General features: G+C 49.0%; 2 protein-coding genes across 2 annotated transcripts; both read right to left on the reverse strand.

The window, feature by feature from the left end:
• Positions 1-2,537: 2,537 nt before the first annotated feature.
• On the reverse strand, positions 2,538-4,181 carry EV420DRAFT_1336788 (aromatic compound dioxygenase). Its single transcript, XM_060468880.1, has 6 exons — positions 3,873-4,181; positions 3,465-3,814; positions 3,337-3,409; positions 3,184-3,285; positions 2,935-3,130; positions 2,538-2,880 (listed from the first exon to the last, which is right to left on the reverse strand). The coding sequence occupies exons 1-6, from the start codon at positions 4,114-4,116 to the stop codon at positions 2,718-2,720; spliced, it is 1,128 nt and encodes a 375-aa protein (XP_060328592.1). The 5' UTR covers positions 4,117-4,181; the 3' UTR covers positions 2,538-2,717.
• A 1,435-nt stretch (positions 4,182-5,616) lies between these two features.
• On the reverse strand, positions 5,617-7,162 carry EV420DRAFT_1695661 (uncharacterized protein; the record flags this gene model as incomplete). The annotated part of the gene is made up of 7 exons (XM_060479412.1): positions 6,993-7,162; positions 6,817-6,944; positions 6,734-6,767; positions 6,550-6,599; positions 6,243-6,491; positions 5,808-5,851; positions 5,617-5,747 (listed from the first exon to the last, which is right to left on the reverse strand). The coding sequence occupies exons 1-7, from the start codon at positions 7,107-7,109 to the stop codon at positions 5,617-5,619; spliced, it is 753 nt and encodes a 250-aa protein (XP_060328593.1). The 5' UTR covers positions 7,110-7,162.
• Between the last annotated feature and the right edge of the window lie 15,983 nt (positions 7,163-23,145).

Consider the following 23,145-nt stretch of genomic DNA (forward strand, 5'->3'; position numbering starts at 1 on the left):
GGTGATCCAGTTGGGCAGTTGGCAAAGGCTGCCATCAATTGATTCCACGAATAGAATTTCCCATGGGTCATTCCCACCCGCATAAAGACCAAGATATCCTATATTCATAGGACTCGGAATTCTGGTAGTATAAAATCCTTGTAGTTAGTACAGCATTGCTAGCACAATTGCTGTGAACATTAGTTCAAGTTTCCACCCACTTGTGAACCATGAGTTCTTGCACAGATCTTGCCTCAAAAATTTCATGGGTATCCTCGTAAGTCTCAGTGATGTACTTGAAAGATGTCTCCCTAATGCTTCTAATTAACAGAAAAAAATTAGGCATGTGATAGGCACCTGGCTGCTGGAAGCGGATTCCGATTCCAAGGATTTTTGACAAAGAGGAGCTGGAACCGTGGCATAAGATGGAACAAGAGAAGGAGAGGAAAGAGAACAAGTGCAAAAAGTCACACTTCCATGACCCAGAATGCTGTCAAATGGTACCGGAAAGCGTCGGGCTGAGGCTGATATACCTACCAAATCAGATGACTCGGGTACAGCTGATACTAACGAAAATCATTGCTGACCTGCTAAGCAAAGCTGCAGACAATCGGAGAGCAATGATTCTCACTTGTAGACACTAGAATACTGTACTGTTTCTTATCACAGAAGTGGTAGCCTTGTATGTAAGGGAATGCCTTGAAGGCACTGTTAAACCATTATTATGGATATTGATTGGGAAGTTTAGACGATTTTAAGGTATTTTATAGTAAAAGATATGCGAAATAAATCAATACGAGGCCGCGGAAGGACGAAAAGCATGTTGGGCAAGTTCAACTCCAATGAAACGCAAATGTGACGAGTATGTCACACTTGCGTTCAAACCTTGTAACGCATGCGTTTTTGTCTCTTGACGTGCGTGGGCTGCCTGTGCGTTTGCGTGAATATTTAAACGCTTGCGAGAATGTTCAAAACGCTTGCGTTACCATGTGAACGCATGCGTAAATCAAGTGAACACGTGCGTTAATGATTCAGACGCAACCATCACGAAGTTGATGCATTGCGTTCATAGGATGGGACTTGCGTTAGGCCTGCAGTCGATTAATTGTGTATCTGGGGCATCTTGTATGTAACTTATTTGATGTATGTTGTGTCTGAAACAACTGAGTTACCTCTATTAAGTATATATAACATTGTTCTGACATGCTATGTTCATCCGAAAATTAAGATATATTCGAAGGACTCAAGAACATTAAATAGCACTCGCATTCGTAGACAATGGCACGCACACGATACCGTATACACGCAATGATGAAAACGCAAATGAACGCACCCCAAACGCAAATGAACGCAAACAAAACGCAAGCAAACGCAAGCACGCAGCACGCAAACGCAGAATTCTCCTCGCCCTATGTTGACTCATACACCGAATCAACGGATACCCAATATCCATAACAGTTGGACTCATAACTCATTATAGCACTAGGGCAGCACCCGGATCAGCCATTTTTCATGACTGTATAAAACGCGCTATAAATCTGGAGTTGTTCACTTTCGACAATATCATTTTTAAACCGCAACGATACTCGGATCCCTTACCCGTGATAACTCAGCCGCATCTCCAGAGCCTTTCGTTCGGCCTAGATATGCCACCGACGCTCAAATATTGTCTCTTGCCCAAATTGCGGAAACTATCCATTTCTTGGGACCACACTGAGCACCGGGTATGCGTTGTCAGAGCTGAGATGGATGAAGGCATGCTCATTTGCGACTTTCTGAGATGCTCACCAAGTCATCTTAGATCCTTCGCGATATAGTATAAACCTCTCCTTTCCCCTCGTCTAGACAGCATTATTGCCTTATTGCCCTCGTCTATCACGGATCATGAGGTAACACTTGTAGGAACGATAGAGACATTAAAGGAACCTCTTACCCTTCCATGTCTTCGACGGTTGTCTCTGCACCTCTCCCTCTAGGTTATGTCCTTATCTCCGGACGATATCCTCACCTCCATGATTTTATATCGGCACAATCTCGGGTTACAGTCATTGACGTTGACACTTCCGTCGAGAGATCTATCTATCGACCCATATTGCGTCACTTCTGACTGGTACACCCAAGTTCTGCGCCTCTACCAAGCACAAGACACCGGGCTAGATGTGAAGTTAATACATCACAGCAAAAATTACTTCGCTGACGCAGAGGCATTTATTCAGTTCACTTCAGACCTTAAACGCAGAATTGAAGTTGACCAACGCCTTTTCCCTACTACCAAACGACAGGGACGGGGGAACTAAGTATTTTATATTGACCACTATGTTTAGAAAGGAGTAGAGAGCGTAGCGTAGATATGGCAGCTAATTTATGCATACAATGTCGAAACGCGGCTGTCGTCCAGCTCATTGGTGGCGTTTTTGGTTCTAAGATAGACGCCCAGTTTCGAATGTCGAGGCCGAGAGTAAGAATACTTCAATCTTGCTGCAATACGATGTACTTGTGGCGGTTAGATGACAACAGGCTCTAGGCTCAGATAGCTTTGATGGACTTCATAACGGTTCCTCGCTCCCCCGCAATCATGTGGAGACCATAATCATGTTCTGTTCCAGACATCACAGGAAATAAGTAATAGTGGAGGTTGAGATATAAAAAACGGGCGACATGGAGAGGTCAAAGATGGCTATAACAGAGTCCTTGACAACAGCAAAACAAGAAAATAAATATCATCCATGGTACACTCTTCATGTGCTAGAGGTGGTATTGGTACCATTGACGCCGCTAGGGGCTGCTCCATCGACGCCAATGGCAGTAGCATTTTCATTTACGATGCCTCCATCTTCAGTGAGATAACCTCCGGGAGAAGACTCGTAGCTAGCTGAAAGATTTACACCGATAAGACCCCAGCTGCATTAAAAGCATTAGCAACGACGAACACGGAAGACGATAATAAACACTCACAAAAGGAGACCGCCAGAGAGGTCATCACCGAGGTAGACATACTCCAAAATGGGATCGACACCGGTTCCATTGTCAGGCGTAACACCCGCGATGAATACGCGGTCATCTTCGTTTTCTGTGATGGCGATGGTGTTGTTGCTATAAGGAGAAGTTGCCTCAACGGCGGTGATGAGGTCTTGGTCGAAAAAGACTTGGCCTTCGGTGGATTTAGCAATCAAATAAAAGAGAAGGCGGTATCACAAGGCTCACCGATGTGTTGCTGACCGTCAGATGAGAAGGTACCATTGTCGAAAAGTGTTCCATTTTCATGGACTATAGTATGGAAGTGGGTGGCCCGCCCAGAGTAGTGTCCTTGGAAAGCCGTCAGTTGGTGAAGGATGACTCAACAGAGAACAAACATACCGGGAAATATAGTTTCGAACTGAGCGTATCCTTCGTCATTCGTTGACTGGATACCGCGTAAGAAAGTTGTGTTCTAACAAGTAAATGTTAGGGAAAAGGTTGCAAAATAAAGTAAATGGATGACCAACCCAGTTACTCTCGTCACTGGAATCACCATTGCCCTCAGCGACGATTCCTGCATAGACACCGGTCGCGTTACAATGCCAAACGTCGAGATAGACGCCGGTGATAGGCTCGCAAGTGGAGACGTCGATTAACTCGATATCGACATAGGCCGGCACTCCGGTCTGGTTTTCACTCATGTTCGAGCGGACGTATTCTCCCTGAACATAGTATGGTCCCTCCTCGAGTTCGGGAGTAAGTACACACGACGAGTTGGAGGTGAAGGGGTCCGAGTCGGAGGTAAGCCCCGTTATGTTTGACAGGTGGGTGGTGTTCACGACCTCAGCGACAGTAAGGGCACGCTTGTAAGGAGAGCCTAATGAAGAGATTCAGTCAGGGCATTAATAGGTCGATAGAATGAAGGGTATACTAACGGGTGGCAAGCCCATGCTTCTTTCGGAGTTCCTCTGCGAGGGCTGTGCGACGAGCAATTGACCTGTCCGTGTATCCGCGTCGAGCGAGATGATTCTGACAGTCTGCGAGGGAGCGGCGGGTGGCCGTTTCAAGCTCTGCGCGACGAGCAAGGTCGACTTCGGTCGATGGAGCAGCGCCAGGGTGCCCGACGACGCTGTTGGCGATGAGGAGGGCGACAGAGACGAGAGAAGTAAGATAGAACATATTCAGAGATCTGGACAGTGGAATTGGAATGACATTTTGGCGAAGAAAGGTTCATGAATTTATAGCTTCACCGTCCGCAGCACATACAGCAATGGAGAGATTGCGGTTGCCAATGAGAAAAATATTGGCGACATTCCATTGGGCGCTCATCCTGGTCAGTGTTTGGCGGGTCCCTTGCGTCACGGGTGGACGCCGTCTGTTTTCGTGATTTACTGTGCAAATCTGATGGAAATGATCGGAAATTTATTTTGAATAGGCGCAGGAACCAATGACGAGAAGGTTATTGCAAGTGGTATTCGGTACATGTGCACCTAGTCAAATTAACATACTTGAGACTGATATTAAGTTAACCGCTGATGACGAGATGGTACAGAACATCCTCTTACACGCTGGAAAAAACAAGGACTGCCGCCTGGTATTATCTTCGCTGTGTTCACTGCCTTGGACAAGTGCCCGAAGCACAGAAAAGAAGTACTGCTTTCATTCTTGCTCTTCCGAGCTCGGTATGGAAGCCATAGCACGCGCAGTGTTGCGCAGAAGCGCAGTTCATAGAATAGATATCATGGATGCGACGATGATCTCATAGACAGACTGCGAACTGTACTCCTATACACTGTATAGCATTATCAGAGAAACGCAAGAAATAATCTCGCATAGTACGCACGAGGATCATGGCATCCTCGAAGCCCAGTATTCTGGCCACATACAATATATTGGACGGGCGACTTACAACTGGACCCAACAATATCACTCTTATGTTCAGGTATGCTAGTACGGATTTTCCTAGGAGGCTTCTCGTTTCCTCACGAGAGAAAAAATTTTCCAAAAAAGTTACCATCATATCTGGAACTTTAGGAAGATCATTGAAACGCGAAGGAACAAGGACAATGGATAGCATACCGTCCTTGTGTGGAGCTGAGTCTTAGCTAAGCCGGGGATTTTAGTAGTAGGTCGACACTGGTGCAGTGAAGCTGCGGAAATCGACGATACTGTGAGAGGATAGAGTTCCCCAATTGAAGCAGCATGGCGACCCCTTAACTCTTCAATCGCGAAGAAACATTGAGGACCAGTCTGCGAAGGTGCATTAGCTAGGTTAAAAGCACAGTTATCTTGTTCAGGCTTTGACTGTGTCTCGACTTCCTTCCCGCACGGACCACATCTGAACACGGAGAAATCCGAATTTTGATTCCCTCGACGGATGCTTTCTCCATAACAATGACAGCTCCTACGAGAATGCCAAGACCCTCGGATATCGGGCTCTATCGAAGATCCAGAAGGGTCGCAGAACGATGGGTAACCACATGCAGATCTAAGAGCAAGATGAGAAAAGGCAACAGCTCATAGCTGAACAACGTACCAAAGAATTTCGCTGAAGTCAATGCCTTTGAGATATTGCGGACCTCAGTTTACAGCGGCTGCTAGGACTATCGCAGGTATGAACGTTCCTGCAGCTAGTTGGACGACAGTGTGCTGAGGTGCTTTATTCGCAGGGAATTCAGTTTAAACGCCGAAGTTTCCACGCGTCCAAATATAACGGTCCCAAATTATTGCCAAAAGGGTTTTGCTGCGCCGCATCTGAAGAGCGCTGGTTGTTATGCTGATACGTATAGGAGTAGACTGCCTTCTACCACCTGGCTTATGCGAGTCAGACTGAGGATCTCAACGACTGGAGAATAGAGAGAAAGCCTCACCTGGCCAGGGGATGGCTAGGGAGACGTTGAGGCCGCGCTGAAGCCTACAAGTCGAATAAATGAGAGATACCACAGACAGTGACCGGGAACATGCCTATCTCTGCAGGTATCACTTCTCTGCATCGCCGACCACGGATAAGCGGGGATAATGATGATACCGTTGTTGGAGACGGCCGCGCATCCTCAGAATGATAAAGACCAAGTGGAGCAAAACAGTTATCGAACTCGACATTGTCAACCGCGCACAAGGTCAATGCTAAGAAGACGAAACATGACTCGTAACCAAATTAAGGGAAGGATCATTGGCAGCCTACCTGATATATCAAGCAGCGAGGCCGTTCATGAATCCAATTCACGTCTTTCCCCAGTAAATTGTCGTATCTTCCGGAAAGATGTTAAAATTCGAGGGTTATGGTAAACTATAAGATAACTCACAAATTCTGGACAAACCCATGCCTTTTCGAGAGAATCGTCCTGATCACATCTCTTAGGAGCTTCGACCAGTATGGCTTCAAGGACAGCTGATAGCTGTGTGCTTCTAGGGATCTCCAAGAGCTGTAGTTTCGCAAACGCCGAAGACACAGGTGGTCGGAGGTGGTCGGCTGCTCGACCCCAGTAGACGTAGTGAAAGTTGACTTGCCGCTCAATTGCTTAGTTCCTGCAGTAGTAGAAATAACCAGCATTCTGAAACGTTGATGTTTTCATAGGGAAGAGATGTATAAGACGATCAAAGGGTACTAACAAGGACGGCCCGTGCGGAAGAGTCACCAAGACTGTATAGGATATTGCAGCCTGTTTCATTGAAAAGCTCAGCGATCCGGAAATGTGCAAGTGCTGTCAGCGAAACATCTGATATAGCCAAATTCGATGCGCTATGGTGCCATATGGGTAAGAAAAAGGGTAGAAGACGACAGTATGACACTCACCAAGAATACCGACGCACTGAGGCTTCCCGAAACACTGTGAATAAGATTGAAAAGGTCAACAAGGAGCAATTTCAACAACTCACGGAAGTGTACCGCCTGCTCTCGATGTGCTTGTCTTATATCCATCTCGGAGTACGAGGTTCGGCTTGTTATCCTGACCATAATGAGTGCGACGATGCGCAACGGGCATCGCTGAGTCAGACGATAGCAGCTAACAGAATATCCGTCAGAGGAAAAATGAAACACAACGAAAGCGTACCCGAAGTACTTTTGTGTTTGCGGGCGCCAGTCTCCATTCTAATTTCTTCTCCGATACCAAGCCCGGTTGTTGAGATATCACCGTTTCGTTAGCCGAGTCCAGGTAAATGCGTGCCATTGGCTGGACGATAGGTATGAGAATGTATGTGCGGGATTCGGGGCTGATGGAGGGAAGAAATGGGCGGCTGGCATTTCAAATTCCAGATCAAAGAAACACGTGATCATGACACGGTGTGATGATTCGAAATTCTTTCTTGATTCAAGTTCCTTGCGATGGTTTCTAAGAAAGTGACACGCGTTCGTTCGTAGGACCTGATAGTATACACTGTTAGCTAAATTGTAGACGTCACACAGCATAGCGATAAGCAGAAACGCGGTGAGGGTGTCCGACAGTCCATAGTTAGTATATAACGGTAACCAAGTCCATCCCAACACAAAGGGGTATATAGCTCGGCCGACAGGATACGACGGAGCTCCTGCTTGCAAATCCAACACTCCCCCTCAAGCGGAACGGAGTCCGAGTTCTGCAGCAAAGTGCTTCACCTTGGCTGAAGGCAAAGGCTTGGTAAGGGCATTGGCAACCATATCCTCGGTAGGACACTAAACGAGGCAAAGGGAGCCTTCACTGATGACCCAGCGAATGAAATGGAAATGAATGTCGATGTGTTTTGTTCAAGCATGGTACTGGTGGTCCTTTGAGAGCACAATGGCTGACTGGTTGTCAGAGAACAAAGTCATCACCTCAGTAATCGGGGAAAAGACCTGAGAGAGCAGGCTGCGAAGCCAGAGCGCCTCCTTTGATCCATGCATCATGGCCACATATTCAGATTCTGTGGTTGAAAGCGAGATGATCTCCTGCTTTTTAGATGACCACGAAATGGCTCCACCATTCAGCAGAAAAGCATACCCAGTAATAGCATGCCTATCCTCGGCCATGCTCCCATCTGCATCCACATATCCCTGCAGAACCTTTCCATTTCCCCCAAACATCAACCGATAGTCCCTCGTGCCTTTCAGATACTTGAAGATATGCTTCACAGCTCTCCAGTGAGCTTCTGCAGGTGCTGATGAAAATTTCGAGACAGTTGTCATAGCAAACACGATGTCAGGGTGAGTCCCGAGCATAGCCCAGATTAAGGATCCAACAGACTCCCTGTAAGGGATGTCTCTCATGGCTGCAATCTCCCGGGTAGAGGCTGGTGCAGGAAAAGAGGATAAACAGACATTGGTATCCATCGGTGTGGAGACTGGCTTGAGGTCCTCGAAGCCATAGCAACGGATGATGGCATCAATGTAGGAGCGTTGCGGGAGAGAAATGGAGCATGACTCATGGTCACGCGTGATCTCAATGCCGAGAATCCAGTGCAGCTCCCCCAAATCTGTGACTTCCACATATTTTGCCATTCCTTCCTTCACATTGCACACCAGACATAATGACGATGCGGCAATAGTGCAATCATCAACGTGGACAGCAATAACAGTCAGATTTCGGCCCTCGTGCTTGTAAAACACGGCTTGATCAATGTCACACTGCTTGAAGCCCAGCTTCTCCACCAAAATCTCAACGAGGTGTTGGTACCAGCAACAACCACTCTGCTTCAATCCATACAGGGTCTTTACGAGATGACAGACCTGACCAGGGAGAGAGCCAGGCTCAGGATATCCAGGAGGTTGGTGCATATAGATGATTTCTTCGTCGGTGAGCTTTCCATTTAAGTATGCGCCCTTGATATCAACCTGATGGAGCTCTAAGTCGAGTGCTGCAGCCATGGCAAGGATAGAACAGATGGATGCAAGCCTTGCAACAGGAGCATAAGTGTCGAAATAGTTGACACCAGGTACCTGTGAGAACCCTTGTGCTACTAAACAAGCTTTAAACTTGACTATGCCTCCCTCAGTGTTACAGTTTATTCATTTTTCTTCGTTTTACTCAGCATGATTATGCACATGTGATCGCCACAGACAGTTTCTCACGTACTATTGTTAGCATACCCAAAGTGTATTTAAGTAGAGCCTTAGCTGGCCTAAAACCCAGCTTCGGCTAAGGTTTAATCTACCCAACTCGAACTCCATCCTTCGTGTCTACTTGTCTCCATCAGCTTTGACCTTGCCTTTGACTTGCTAGAGTATCATCCACCGAAGTGCGAGTGGTGATCCTAGTATGATCTAAGTCAATGATTAGTTGGTTGTTAACATTTAGCCGAAGCTCATCATACGTTGCCTAGCGTCACGATCAAAAACGAACGCTACCCAACATCATTTACCCAATCATTATACTCCTCGCAGTTGCCCTTCAGGTGCTGCCCTTCCTATTGTGAGACCTGTTAACCTCAGCGTTGACGAGAGTAGCAATTACCATTATCCTGTGTCGATTCTACATTCCGGCCCCCATACTTGCAGCCTACCTTGTAGGACTCTACGTCGGGATTATTCGACTCTAACAAAAAAGACACCCCACATTTTCAAACTGACACTGTTCACTGTCATCGTACAAGCAGTCGTAATCTCAGCTGTCATTGTGCTGATAACGACTAGCGAACTTTATCCTGTCCTGACTGTCGCATGGTTAATCGTAACCATCGGACTTTACAAAGGATAGACGCACGCACAGATGCCCTTGTCCGATGCCATTCCCGCAATCTCCGCAATTTTCATACTCTTTTTCTTGTCCATTTCTTTGTACCAAATACACCACTGTTGCTGCCAACAGAGGAGGGTTCGCACTCAGCTTCCCTTCCATTACGTGCCCAGCACACCCACGTACCCGCCTCCGGTAATATTCATTCCAGAGGCCTCCCAACAAAGCCTACACGATGGCAGAAACGTCACACCCAGAGGACTTGGAGAGTCCCTCTACGGATCGTCGCGGTCCAGCTCGTGATCCTCAGGGTCGAGCACCAATTCCTACAGAAGCGCTACTGCCGAGTCAGTCGACTCCGTCAACATCACAGATACCCAGGGCATATTCCTCGACCGAGGAGACTTGCCCCTACCAGGCCTCTTGGACCAGTCTCCAGTCGAAGGCAAGTCAAGCACCGATGGAGTCAGAGGACAAGCTGCTGGGGATCTGGACAAGGACGAAGAAGGCGCTGACACCGAGTTTGAAGGGGACGAGCTCACCGACCTCGAAAGGATCCGACTCAAAGACCTCCTTGGTGACCTCTACCCGAACGAGGAGGAAGATGCAACCCATACCGGAGACAGTTGGAGCGGACGCTCCCAGACAAAGTGGACTGACGCCGATTGGGGCAGTGAGCAGAGGAGGTACGAAAGGGGAGGAACACGAGATGACTACGATGACAATCCCGGAGAGCTTGCCCTTGAGGCCTCCACCGCGACTACCTCCCATACAAATGCAGCAGGGACTGCTGGACCTGTTTGGCCTACAAACTGGGGGCCTCCCATTGCCTGGTACCCAAGAACCAGCTGGGTCTACGCTGACCCAGGGGAAGAGACTCCTGTGGCCGGAGAGTCGACCAAGCGGCCCCTCCCTCCCATACCAGAAACCAGTGCACTCGCCCCTGCCGTCCCCAGGGCTGAACCAATGGATCAGCAGCTCTGGGCTGAGTTCCCAGATTACGACCCCGAGGAACTTGGAACGGTTGCCGGTGCCGGAGACCTCGCCCCTGTCGCCCCTTTTACACTGTCAGTCATGGGAAGAGCATTCGCTGACCCAGTCCCTCGCTATCAGTGCCCCTGGCCCCTACTCTACCACACCCTTGTCGAGTCGCTTGAGCTCACACGAGATGCCAGGCTCGCCCCAGAGGTACAGGCCCAAATGGACGCTGCAAGAGAAAATGACGCACGCATCCGAAGGGCCGAAGTCGCCACCCTCCTCGGGCCAGGAGGTCATTATGACCTCCCCCTCGAGCCTGACGCCACCCCCGCCGAAGTTGAAAATCGACAACGTGCCACCGCCCTTAGATATTCCGGGAACGTACAGCAGGCTGGAACAGACCTCAAGGCCAGAAGAAGGGCGTGGAGTGCGTACGAGTCCGAGATCAACGATGAGGACTCCGACATTGGGAGGTGGAGGCGAAACAAGGAGCTTGACTGCCTCACCCGAGAGAGGGAGGATGCCGAGCAGGCCTCCAAACGTGGCCCTCGAAAAACAGGTGATGGACACGGTAAAGGCGGTTCTCTCTAGGCCCGGGGGGACGCTCCCAACAATATTCAACATCCTTCCATGGGAAGGACTATACGAGATCATGATGGAAGACATGGAAAAAGATCCGCAGTGGCTTCTCACCAAAGCAGGAGAAGATTACTGAAGTGCGAGGTACACAGGCGACATGTACCTGATGAAGAACATTCTGGAAGTCGAAACCTGGCACAGGGCAGCCCTCGTGTGGAACCAGGTACACCCCGAGGCAGCACAAAGGGGGTGCGAGCCCTATCGTCGTCCCCAGCCAATGCCAAACCCATTGGAAACAATGGAGTTTATGGCCGGTGCGGGAGGCGCAGACCTAGACGATGACTGGGATGACCCGGGTGCAGGACCGGCGAGCAAGGGAAAGGAGTCCACCGTACCAAGACAGCCCCTGCCAGTGCTGCCGCCCAGCTTTCCAGAGGGATACCCGCCACCTGGCGACAACCCACGCCTACGGTCGCTACCTCGACTGCCGAATGCGCCGATCCCTCCTGTACCGCCCCCCCCTCCTGACCCCATTCCTCCATGGCAACTGGCTCTGGGGGCAGTGAACAACCCTTGGAATGACGTGAAACCCAAGCTAATTACCCAACTGGAATACTTCACCAGGGTATCTTCCGATATCACCCGCTTCCTGCATCACTGCGAGATGTACTTCCAAGTATTCCCCATATACTACACCATGAACACACAGGGGCAGAACCCCTATCACATTACGTTCGCCCAAGGGTATCTATGAGGGGAAGCCCAGCAGTGGTGGAACGATCAGTACTACCGATATCAGACGCCACAGGGACACTGGAGGTTCCCCATGTGGGAAGAATTCTCCCGAGACTTAACCGTTCAATTCTGAGAAGTGGCTGAGCTAGCCATATGGAAACAAGAATGGAAGAAGATCCGGCAGGTGGACTTCAAGTCAGCAGTGGAGTTCTTCACGAAGTTTGAGCGGCTAGCCCATAAGTGTGAAGAATTCGGTGATGAGAAGCAGATGTTCAAAGCAGTGGAAGCAGCGATTCGGCCTACAGTCCGAAAAATGGTTATGCATGGGGACAACGAGCACCCCACAACCTACGAGCAGTGGAAGTCGCAGGTCCTTAGGATCGACGCTAACTATCGATATGACGTCGCCCAAGGCCTAGCTAGTAAGACCTCCCAGAACCAAGGCGGTTCGGGTCGAGGCAACCAAAATCAACCGAGGGGACAAGGCTCTAGTAGCGATAAGAAGGACGCCACCGGGACGACATATGGGGGCGCCGGGCAGCCCATGGAGATCGATAAGCTGCGAAGCGACAAGCGATGCTTCAAGTGCGGGAATACCAGGTGGAGCCGGGACCATAAATGTCTGGAGGACAAATCGAAATGGCTTCCTGTTAAACTCCCACCTCACAAAAAACCCAACATCCAGCGTCTCTGCCAACTACTTGTAGAAGCCGAGAAGGAAGAATTGGGAAAGGACACGAAGGTTGAGGAGGTATAGGAGGAGAAATTGTCAAAAGACGAGCCGGCGTCGAAGTAAGCGATTCGACGGCGTCGGCAAAGGACTTAGTCTCATCTGGTGTGCGCTCTTGTACTGCTAGTCGGACTTATACTACGTATGTAGGTACCCCATATGATCAATATACCAATTTTTTCGCCGCATTACCAACTGAAGGAACTAAGAATGAAGAATCGCAAAATGCTGATGGCGTAGGAGGGGATTTCTGCCGCTCGACACGGTCTGCATCAAGCAATGAACCCTTAGGGGCTGGTCCACCTCTGACACCCCCGCTTGACCGAATGGGGAAAAGTCTGGAGCACCCAGCGAGCGCCTCAGGTCAAGACAAGATGGATGCCAGACATGGTGGTCATCGCCCCGGCAGGGAGAACCAGCCAACCACTCCAATGGACGGGCCTTCCACTCAGGTTGTTCCTCCCATCAGTGGTGGAAAAGCAGCTGAGGTTAGGAATCAAGGGGACCACCTGCATCTAGTAGTGGCCTCATCTGCAAACGATGTCGACCCCCGAGATGAGCCGATATGTGTGCATCTGCCTAGGGCTTCCGGGAGTACCGCCGGCATTAGGAATGAGGATGAGTATAGGATCATCGTAGAGGTTACAACACCACGCACAAGCACCCTTGGCCAGGGCCGAACACAGGGCAGCGAGCCCTCCTCTACCCACTCGATGGAAGGTGACCAAATGCTGCTGAGGGGCCTTACCGACTGGCCCGGTGACCAACTGCTGCCTCGAGTCAAGAAACCCCCCGTTTCGCTGGAAGAAGTAGAAGATGAAGAAGCCCATTTACGGTCTGACATTCCCATCACTCGACCCAAGGGGATGGCTTCTGTGCCCCCCGAACCTGAATTGGCGCCCGAGATCAGGAGGGAGGTTCTCAATACGTACTACGAACCCTTTGAGGCGCATTGGACCTGCAGGGCCTTACGCCTCGCCAAGGACGAATCCTCTGCCTTCGCCACCCTGAAGCGGTGGGTACACCCCCATAGAACTGGAGAGGTCACGCTGGAACTGTGGGAACTACTCAGAGAGCAACCCGAGACAGCCAGCGAGGCCAGAGATAGATGGGAATGGATGGAGGATCTGAGGAAACCCCCTATGTACATACGAGGGCGAAAAGGGCGTAACGTGTCAATTAACGTACAGTTGGAAATGCTGGATACCCGAGAAGTTCATGCCTTAAAGGCGCTAGTGGATAGCGGGGCCACCGGGAGTTCTATAGACCATGCTTGGGCACGGGACCATGCCCTCAATCTTAAAAAGGCAGCACGACCCGTTCCGGTTTATAATGCCGATGGCACCAGGAACAAAGGAGGGGACATCACGGAATACGCCGAAGTGCGACTATGCATTGGAGACCACGTAGAGCGAATAGAACTGGCGGTGGTGGACCTAGGTACCACACCTCTTTTCCTCGGTCACGATTGGCTCCAGAGGCACAATCTGCTTATCGATTGGGACACCGGCGCTGTTACCCTCGCCCACTGTGCTTGTCGTAAAATTCCCTTCTCTCTACCAGATACCGATCCTTCCTCCCATTGGGATGAATACAAGGAAGGAGATACTATTCTGGTAATAGACTTCGAAGAGGCCTTCCATGTTCGAGCAATGGGCACCAAGGCCAACGAACTGGCCACCCGCGCTAACTCCAAAAAGACAACTAAATCCTTTGAAGAGATAGTGCCAGGAAGAGTATAGGGAGTTCAAGGACGTTTTCAACAAGGAGAACTTCGATGAACTTCCCCCTCAAAAACTGTGGGATCACGCCATTGAGCTGATCCCGAACACTAACACTAACCTCGACTGTAAGGTCTACCCTCTCAACCCTTCCGAGCAAGAAGAGCTAGACAAATTCCTTGACGAGAACCTGTCCACCGGTCGTATTCAACCCTCGAAGTCCCCCATGGCATCCCCTTTTTTCTTCGTCAAGAAGAAAGACGGGAAACTTCGGCCGGTCCAGGACTATCAAAAACTTAATAAAATGACGATCAAGAATCGATATCCGTTGCTGCTAATCGGAGAGTTAATGGACCGACTCAAGAAGGCCAAATACTTCACCAAGCTAGACGTATGGTGGGGGTACAACAATGTCCAAATCAAACAGGGGGATGAGTGGAAGGCCGCCTTTTGTACCAATTGTGGGCTCTACGAACCCCTGGTGATGTTCTTTGGACTCACCAACTCACCGGCCACCTTCCAATGGATGATGAACGACATTTTTAAGGATCTCATAGCAGCCAGGGAGGTATCAGTGTACCTGGATGACATACTCATCGTGTCTCAAACCAAGAAAGATCACAGGCGTGTCGTTCGCAAGGTGCTGAAGATTCTTCGGGACAACCATCTATTCCTGAAAGCCAAAAAGTGCGAGTTTGAGGTAGAAGAGACCGAATACCTGGGGGTCATCATTAGCGAGGGAAAAATTCGTATGGACCCCGTAAAGATTGCAGGCCTGCTAGATTGGCCGGTTCCATGCAAGAAACAGGAACTGCAGTCATTTCTAGGCTTCTGCAACTTCTACCGACGATTCATACATGACTATAGCAAACATGTCAAGCCGCTAACGATGCTCACGGGCAAGACGGAGTGGAATTGGGGGAAGGCTCAACAAGGGGCTTTCGACAAGCTGAAAGAGTTATTCCGGGAGGATGTGGTGTTAGCCATATCACTTGACGAAGGGAAGCTTCGAGTCGAGGCAGATTCGAGTGAAGGAGCAGTGGGAGCCGTATTGTCGCAGTTGCAGGATGACAAATGGCGCCCAGTCGCCTTTCTTTCAAAGGCGCTAGCAATGACAGAGCGGAATTATGAAATCTACGACAAGGAGCTCCTAGCAATCATGATTGCCTTGGAGGAGTGGCGCCAATACCTTATGGGCACACGAGAAGACTTCGAGATCTGGACGGACCATTCCAATCTCCAGTATTTCCGTAAGCCACAAAAACTCAATCAACGACAAGCGCGGTGGGTAACAGAACTAGCGGAGTACCAGTTCATGCTGCACCATAAGCCGGGAGCCCAAAACCGTAAAGCCGATCTGCTATCTTGGAGAGTGGACCACGACCAGGGGAGGGAGGACAATAGGGATGTAGTCATCCTGAAGGCCAAACATTTCAGGGCCTTAATAATGCCAACGCAGGAAGAGCTGCATGAAGAGATCAAACTGGCTACCCATGACTCCCACAAGTGGGATTGGGGAATTTCCGATTCCCTTAACCATGAAAAGGGGATTTCAAGAGATCAGGACTTACTCTGGTATGACGGGCGTATCTATGTCCCTATGGACAAAAGGCTACGAGGAAAGGTTATAGCCCTCCGACACGACCATGTAACGGCAGGACACCCAGGAGTGGAGAAGACTAAAGAGCTCGTTCTTCGTGACTACTGGTGGCCCCGCATGCGTTGGGAAGTGGAAGCGTATGTAAAGGGGTGTGAAGTCTGTCAACGAACTAAGGCGAACCATCGCCCCAAAAGAGCACCCCTACACCCAAATGAAATACCCGACCGCCCATGGACCCACATATCAGTCGACATGATCACCAAACTCCCCAGCTCTAAGGGGTTTGACTCAATACTAGTGATTGTTGATCGATTCTCGAAGACGATCGTCCCGATCGCATGTACTGAGGAGCTCACCTCCTTGGGCTTCGCCAAAATCCTAAGGGACCACATTTACGTGCCCTATGGGGTGATGCCCGAGAAGGTCATCTCAGATAGAGGGGCCATCTTCGTGTCAAAGTTCATGAAGGAGTTCTACAAACTAGTACAAGTCAAAGGAAAACCTTCCACTGCCTATCACCCACAGATGGACGGGCAAACAGAGCGGGTCAACCAAGAGATAGAAAAGTATCTCAAAATGTTTGTTAACTATCGACAGGATGATTGGAGTGACTGGTTACCGCTGGCCACGTTCACCCACAACAATCGGAAGCATTCAGCTACCGGTTTCTCTCCCTATAAAGTGGTTTTCGGACGAGATGGACAAGTCATCAAAATGACCCAACATTCGGACGTGGTCCCCGCCGCATCGAAACTGGTCCAAGGGATTAGGGAAGTCCAGGAGAAGGCCAAGGAATCCCTCGAAAGGGCGGCAGACTTCATGAAGAAAGCCTACGACAAACATAAGGACGACGCAGTGGTGTATCAGGCAGGTGATAAGGTGTGGCTGGACTCGACCAACCTAAACCTTCCACATCCAACCAAGAAGCTCGGAGATCGACGTGTAGGACCCTTCACTATTGTAGCTAAAAAGGGCGCATCCACATACGAACTTAAACTCCCGGTAGCCTGGAGGATTCACAATCGGTTTAACGAATCCCTCCTGACCCCATACCATGCCCCCGAATTCCCAGACCAACCACATCCCGAAAGACCACCTCCAGAATTGGTCGAAGACGAGGAGGAATATGAGATTGAGGAGATTGTGGGGGAGAGAGATAAAGTCGTTGGCCGTGGACGAACTCGCCGAACCATCACTGAGTACTTAGTAAAGTGGAAAGGATACCCAATGGAGGAAAGCTCCTGGGTAAAATGTTCAGACATGGCCAATGCCGAAGAACTTGTGAACAACTACGAGGCTCGTATCCAAAAAGTCCTGTGGAAAGTCAACGACAAGGGAAAAACAGTTGGGGTCGACACTAAAATACCCCCCAACGACTTGTCAAAATTCCATGAACTAGATATGCCATGCCTGACTGAAATAATCATGGTTCCATCCTCCCAATGCTCCGCAATAGCCCACTCAGAGGAAATCGATAGGATAGTCGAAGATATACCAGTCAATTGGCATCCAGCTTTCAATCCCGAATTGGAGAGAGAGTTCGTTGAAGGAAAATGGCCAAAAGTCACCATGGACGAAGCGGATGGAACGCCTGTTATCGAAAAAGAAGATGAGACAGAGGAAGAGGTGAACCTACAGAACCTCCAATGTGTTCACGAAAACTGGGATGCAGACGAGGAAGAAGATGATGATGATGATGCGCCATCTTTCTACTCCGAATCCAAGCAGTCATCTTCAGACGACAACGACTGGGAATCTGATAGCTCATTCGGGACGAACGAGTCTTAGAGAGGGGGTAATGTTACAGTTTATTCATTTTTCTTCGTTTTACTCAGCATGATTACGCACATGCAATCGCCACGGACAGTTTCTCATGTACTATTGTTAGCATACCCAAAGTGTATTTAAGTAGAGCCTTAGCTGGCCTAAAACCCAGCTTCGGCTAAGGTTTAATCTACCCAACTCGAACTCCATCCTTCGTGTCTACTTGTCTCCATCAGCTTTGACCTTGCCTTTGACTTGCTAGAGTATCATCCACCGAAGTGCGAGTGGTGATCCTAGTATGATCTAAGTTGACGATTAGTTGGTTGTTAACACTCAGCATCCTTCTTGATTCGAAAGACCCACTTCGAGCCCACGACATTCGCTCCGACTGGCTTGTCGACAATCTCCCAAGTCCCTGCAGCCTTCAATGTAGCAAGCTCTTCCTGAATTGGACCTTCCCACAAAGGCCAATCAGGTTGACGCTTCGCTTCTGCTAGACTGCATGGCTCTAATTGTTAGCCACCAACTCTACAAACAAGATCAAATGAGGATCGCCACTCGCACTTCAGTGGATCAATACACTCACAGGTCCTGGTTTGTGTGGAATGAGTGGGGGCGAACTTAGATAGTCGTGAAACATGGAGTTCGAGTTGGGTAGATTAAACCTTAGCCAAAGCTGGGGTTTAATCCAGCTGAGGCTACTACTTAAATACAGACTTGAAGACTATAAATAGTACTGTGAGAAGTTGGATACACTGTGATTGCATGATAGTAAGCAGGAATACATAAAAAAGATAAAGGAAAAGAAAAGAAAAAGAATAAACTGTAACATTACCCCCTCCTTAAGACTCATTCATCCCGGATGAGTTGTCAGGGACATCTGCACTTTGAAAGGATTCAGATTCAGGTATATCAAAGGAGCCCTCGGTTTCATCATCCCATCATTCACATACTTGTTATAGATTTTCAACGTCACTATTTTCCTCCTCTTCCAGTGCCTCTCCCAGGTGATTTTTGTATTTTCTTGCCTTCAATATTTCCTTCTCGTCCAATATTGATATATTTGTGAACTTTCCGGAGTTACCCTCTTCGAGGGCTCTGGATACCAAGGATGATTGGTAGGTAGGACTTTTGGGTCATTGAGGTAACGTTGCAAGCCACCCGTCAAGTTGGTGCAACTGTTTATCAGTGAGTTTGTATGCAACATATCCCTCTGGTACCCCATCAGAGGTGTTCGCTTCTCCAATTGCGTTGATTTCTTCCGAATGTGCTTGCGCTGAGCATTGAGACAATGGAACGGTGATTACTTCAGTGTGACATGGAGTGTCTGGTTCGTGGTATCCAGCAAGGTTATTGGGCAGTATCTTGTCATCGATGCCCACTGTTTTTCCTTTGTCATTAACCCTCCACTGAACCTTTTGGATACAGGCTTCATACTCGTTTACCAGTTGTTCTGCATTGGCCATGTCGGAGTGTTTCACCCATGAATTTTCCTCTGTGGGATAACCCTTCCATTTGACCAGATATTCGGTTATGGTTTTGTGCCTTTGCCCTCTTCCGACTGCCATGTCTCTTTCATCGACAATCTCCTCGACTTCGTATTCTTCCTCATCATCAATAAGCTCTGGCGGAGGTCGTTCCAGCCTTGGTTGGTTTGCAAAGGCAGGTGCTCAGTAGGGAGTTAATAGGGATTCATTGAAACAATTATGAATCTTCCATTTCCCCAGCAGCTCTAATTTGTATGAGGAGGCCCCCTTTTTGGTGATGATCTTAAAGGGTCCTACTCGTCGATCGTCAAGTTTGCGTGCCGGGCAGGGAAGTCGAAGGTTGGTAGTGTCCAACCAGACCTTGTCACCGGGTTGATATTGAGCTGCTGGTGCTTTTCCTCAGTCATAAGTGTGCTTCATTGATTCTGCCGCCCTTTCCAAGGATTCTTTTGCCTTCTCCTGCACTTCCTGGATGCCTTGCACCAGTTTTGAAGCTGCTGGCACAACCCTGGGACGTTGGGTGGTTTTAATAACCTGTCCATCCCTTCCAAAGACCACTTTGTACGGAGAGAAGCCCATCGCCGAATGTTTTCAGTTATTGTGGGTGAAGGCTGCCAATGGCAACCATTCACTCCAATCATCTTGTCGATAGTTCATGAACATCTTGAGATACTTTTATATTTCTTGGTTAACTTGTTCCGTCTGCCTGTCCATTTGCAGATGGTAGGCCATGGAAGAGTTGCCAGTAACTTGAATAAGAGCATAGAATTCTTTCATGAACTTGGACATGAAGATGGCTCCTCTGTCTGAGATAACTTTTTCTGGCATAATCCTGTATGGCATGTATATGCGGTCTCGTAGGATTTTAGCAAATCTGAGGGAAGTGAGCTCTTCCATGCAGGGGATCGGGATAATGGTTTTGGAGAACCGGTTGACTATGACCAAGATGGAATCATACCCCTTTGAATCGGGGAGTTTGGTGATCATGTCTACCGAGATATGGGTCCACGGTTTTGTTGGTACTTTGTTAGGGTGAAGGGGAGCCTTCTTGGGTCATCTGTCTGCCTTAGTCCTTTGACAAACTTCACACCCTTTCACATAGCTCTCCACGTCCCGACACATTTGGGGCCACCAATAATCCCAAAGGATCAACTCTTTGGTCTTCTCGATTCCCAGGTGTCCCGCCGTGACATGGTCGTGTTTTAGGGCAATAACCTCGCCACGAAGTCTTCAGTCCACCAGGATATAAATCCATCCATCATACAGAAGTAGGTCCTGTTCTTGCGTTACTCCCTTCTCATGGTTGAGGGAGTTGGAAATCCCTCTATCCCACTTTCATGGATCATGGGTGGCCAGTTTGATTCTCTTGTGGAGTTGCTCTGCGGTGGGCATGATTAATGCCTGGAAGTGTTCGGCTTTTAGGATGACTACGTCCTTGTTATCCTCCTTGCCCTGGTCGTGGTCCGCTCACCTGGATAGTAGGTCCGCTTTGCAGTTTTGGGCCCCCGGTTTGTGATGCAATGTAAATTGGTACTCTGCCAGCTCCATCACCCACCGGGCTTGCCGTCGATTGAGTTTCTGGGGTTTACGGAAGTATTGGAGGTTGGAGTGATCTGTCCAGATTTCGAAGTCTTCCCATGTGCCCATAAGGTATTGACACCACTCCTCTAGAGCTATCATGATGGCAAGGAGTTCCTTGTCATAGATTTCATAATTGCGCTCTGTCGTCAACAAGGCTTTGGAGAGAAATGCTACTGGGCGCCATTTGTCATCTTGTAGCTGGGACAGTACTGCTCCTACTGCACCTTCGCTCGAGTCGGCCTCCACCCTAAACCTTCCTTCATCAAGCGGGATGGCCAGCACTATGTCCTCTCAGAATAACCTTTTCAGGGCCTCAAAGGCTTCCTGCTGTGCTCGCCCCCATTTCCACTCTGCTTTGCCAGTTAGAGAAGTCAAGGGCTTAACGTGCTTGCTATAATCATGAATGAACCATCAATAGAAATTGCAGAAGCCTAAAAACGACTGCAATTCCTGTTTCTTGAGGGGGACTGGCCACTCTAACAAGCCGGCAATTTTTACCGGATCCATGTGAATCTTCCCCTCACTGATGATTACCCCCAAGTACTCGGTCTCCTCCACCTCAAATTCGCATTTTTCGGCCTTCAAGAACAAATTATTGTCCTGAAGTATCTTCAGCACCTTTCGTACAATGCGTTGGTGGTCTTCCTTGGTTTTGGACGCAATGAGTATATCATCTAGATAGATGGACACCTCTCCGGCCACTATGAGGTCCTTGAAAATGTCGTTCATCATCCACTGGAAGGTGGCTGGTGAGTTGGTGAGCCCAAAGAACATTACTAAGGGTTCATAGAGGCTGTGGTTGGTTCGAAACGCTGTCTTCCATTCGTCCCCCTGTTTAATCCTAACATTGTTATAGCCCCACCATACATCCAGTTTGGTGAAGTACTTGGCTTTCTTCAACCGATCCATCAATTCCCCAATGAGTGGTAGCGGATATCGATTTTTAATGGTCATTTCGTTGAGCTTTCGATAAATCCTGTACCAGGCGAAGCTTCCCATCTTTTTTCTTGACAAAGAAGGGTGACACCATAGGAGACTTCGAGGCTTGAATGTGACCTGTGGAGAGGTTCTCGTCAAGGAACTTGTCCAGCTCCTCCTGCTCCATGGGGTTAAGAGGATAGACTTTACAGTCTAGATTGGCATTGGCATTGGGAATCAATTTGATGGCATGGTCTCAAGGCTTTCGAGGAGGCAGCTCGTCAAAATTTTCTTTGTTGAAGACATCTTTAAACTCCCGGTATTCTTCCGGTACTATCTCCTCAAAGGATTTCACTGTTTTCTTTGTGTTGGCTCGAGCAGCTAGTTCATTGGCCTTAGTGCCCATAGCTCATACATGGAAAGCCTCCTCAAAGTCTATTACCAAAATTGTGTCCCCCTCTTCATATTCCTCCCAGCATGCGGAGGGATCGGTATCAGGGAGGTGGAAAGGTATTCATCGGCATTCACATCGGGCTAACATTATGGCCCCCATGTTCCAGTCGATCAGTGGGTTGTGCCTTTGTAACCAATCATGTCCTAGGAACAGGGGTGTGGTGCCAAAATCCACCACAGCCAGATCAATTCTTTCCATGTGATCTCCAATCCATAGCCGTACTTTGGCGTACTCGGTTATGTCACCTCCCTTGTTCCTCGTTCCATCAGCATTATAGACAGGGGTAGGACGGGTGGCCTTTTTAAGGTTAATCCCATGCTCTTGGACCCATTTGCGGTCAATGGAACTCCCAGTGGCTCTGCTGTCTACTAAAGCTTTGAGGGCGAGAATGTCCCGAGTGTCCAAGGTTTCCAGCTGGACATTAATAGATACATTATGCCCCTTTCTTCCTTGTATGTACATGGGGGGCTTCTTCAAATCCTCCATCCATTCCCACTTATTCCTTGACTCCGTCACTGTCTCTGGCTGCTCCTGAAGGGAATCGCATAGTTCGATCGTGATTTCGCCTGCCCTACGAGGGTGCATCCAGTTCTTTAGGATGGCAAATGCTGCCGACTCGTTGGTAGTGAGGCATAAGGCTCGTCGAGTCCAATGTATTCTGAATGGTTCGCAGTACATGTCGATTATGGCTCATTTGGCTTCAGGCACCAATTCAGGTTCAGGGGTCATGGAAGACTTCCCTTTATGAGGTGTGACCGGGATGTCAGATCGTAAATGCACTTCCTCATCTTCGACTTCTTCCACCGACACCGGGGAAGATTTCTTCACTTGAGGTGGCAATTGGTCACCAGGCCGAGAAGGGCCCCTTGGTGGCACTTAGTCACCTTCCATCAAGTTGGAGGAGGAGGACTCTCTGTCCCATCTTCAGCCCTGGCTGGGGGTGCTTGTGCACGGTGTTGTAACCTCCTCGATATCCATTTTCTTACCCTCATACCTGGTGGTACTTCCGATCACCCTTCATGGATGCAC

The sequence above is a fragment of the Desarmillaria tabescens genome, assembly GCF_030435595.1.
Source record: "Desarmillaria tabescens strain CCBAS 213 chromosome Unknown EV420scaffold_27, whole genome shotgun sequence".
NCBI classification, from domain to species: Eukaryota; Fungi; Basidiomycota; class Agaricomycetes; order Agaricales; family Physalacriaceae; genus Desarmillaria; species Desarmillaria tabescens.

Coding starts and splice junctions, on each gene's coding strand:
- EV420DRAFT_1336788 (XM_060468880.1), bottom strand. CDS start 4,116: ATGTTCTATCTTACTTCTCTCGTCTCTGTCGCCCTCCTCATCGCCAAC. Junction 3,286..3,336: donor GTTCGAAACTATATTTCCCG/GTATGTTTGTTC, acceptor CGGCTTTCCAAG/GACACTACTCTGGGCGGGCC. Junction 2,881..2,934: donor CTCTCTGGCGGTCTCCTTTT/GTGAGTGTTTAT, acceptor CTTTTAATGCAG/CTGGGGTCTTATCGGTGTAA.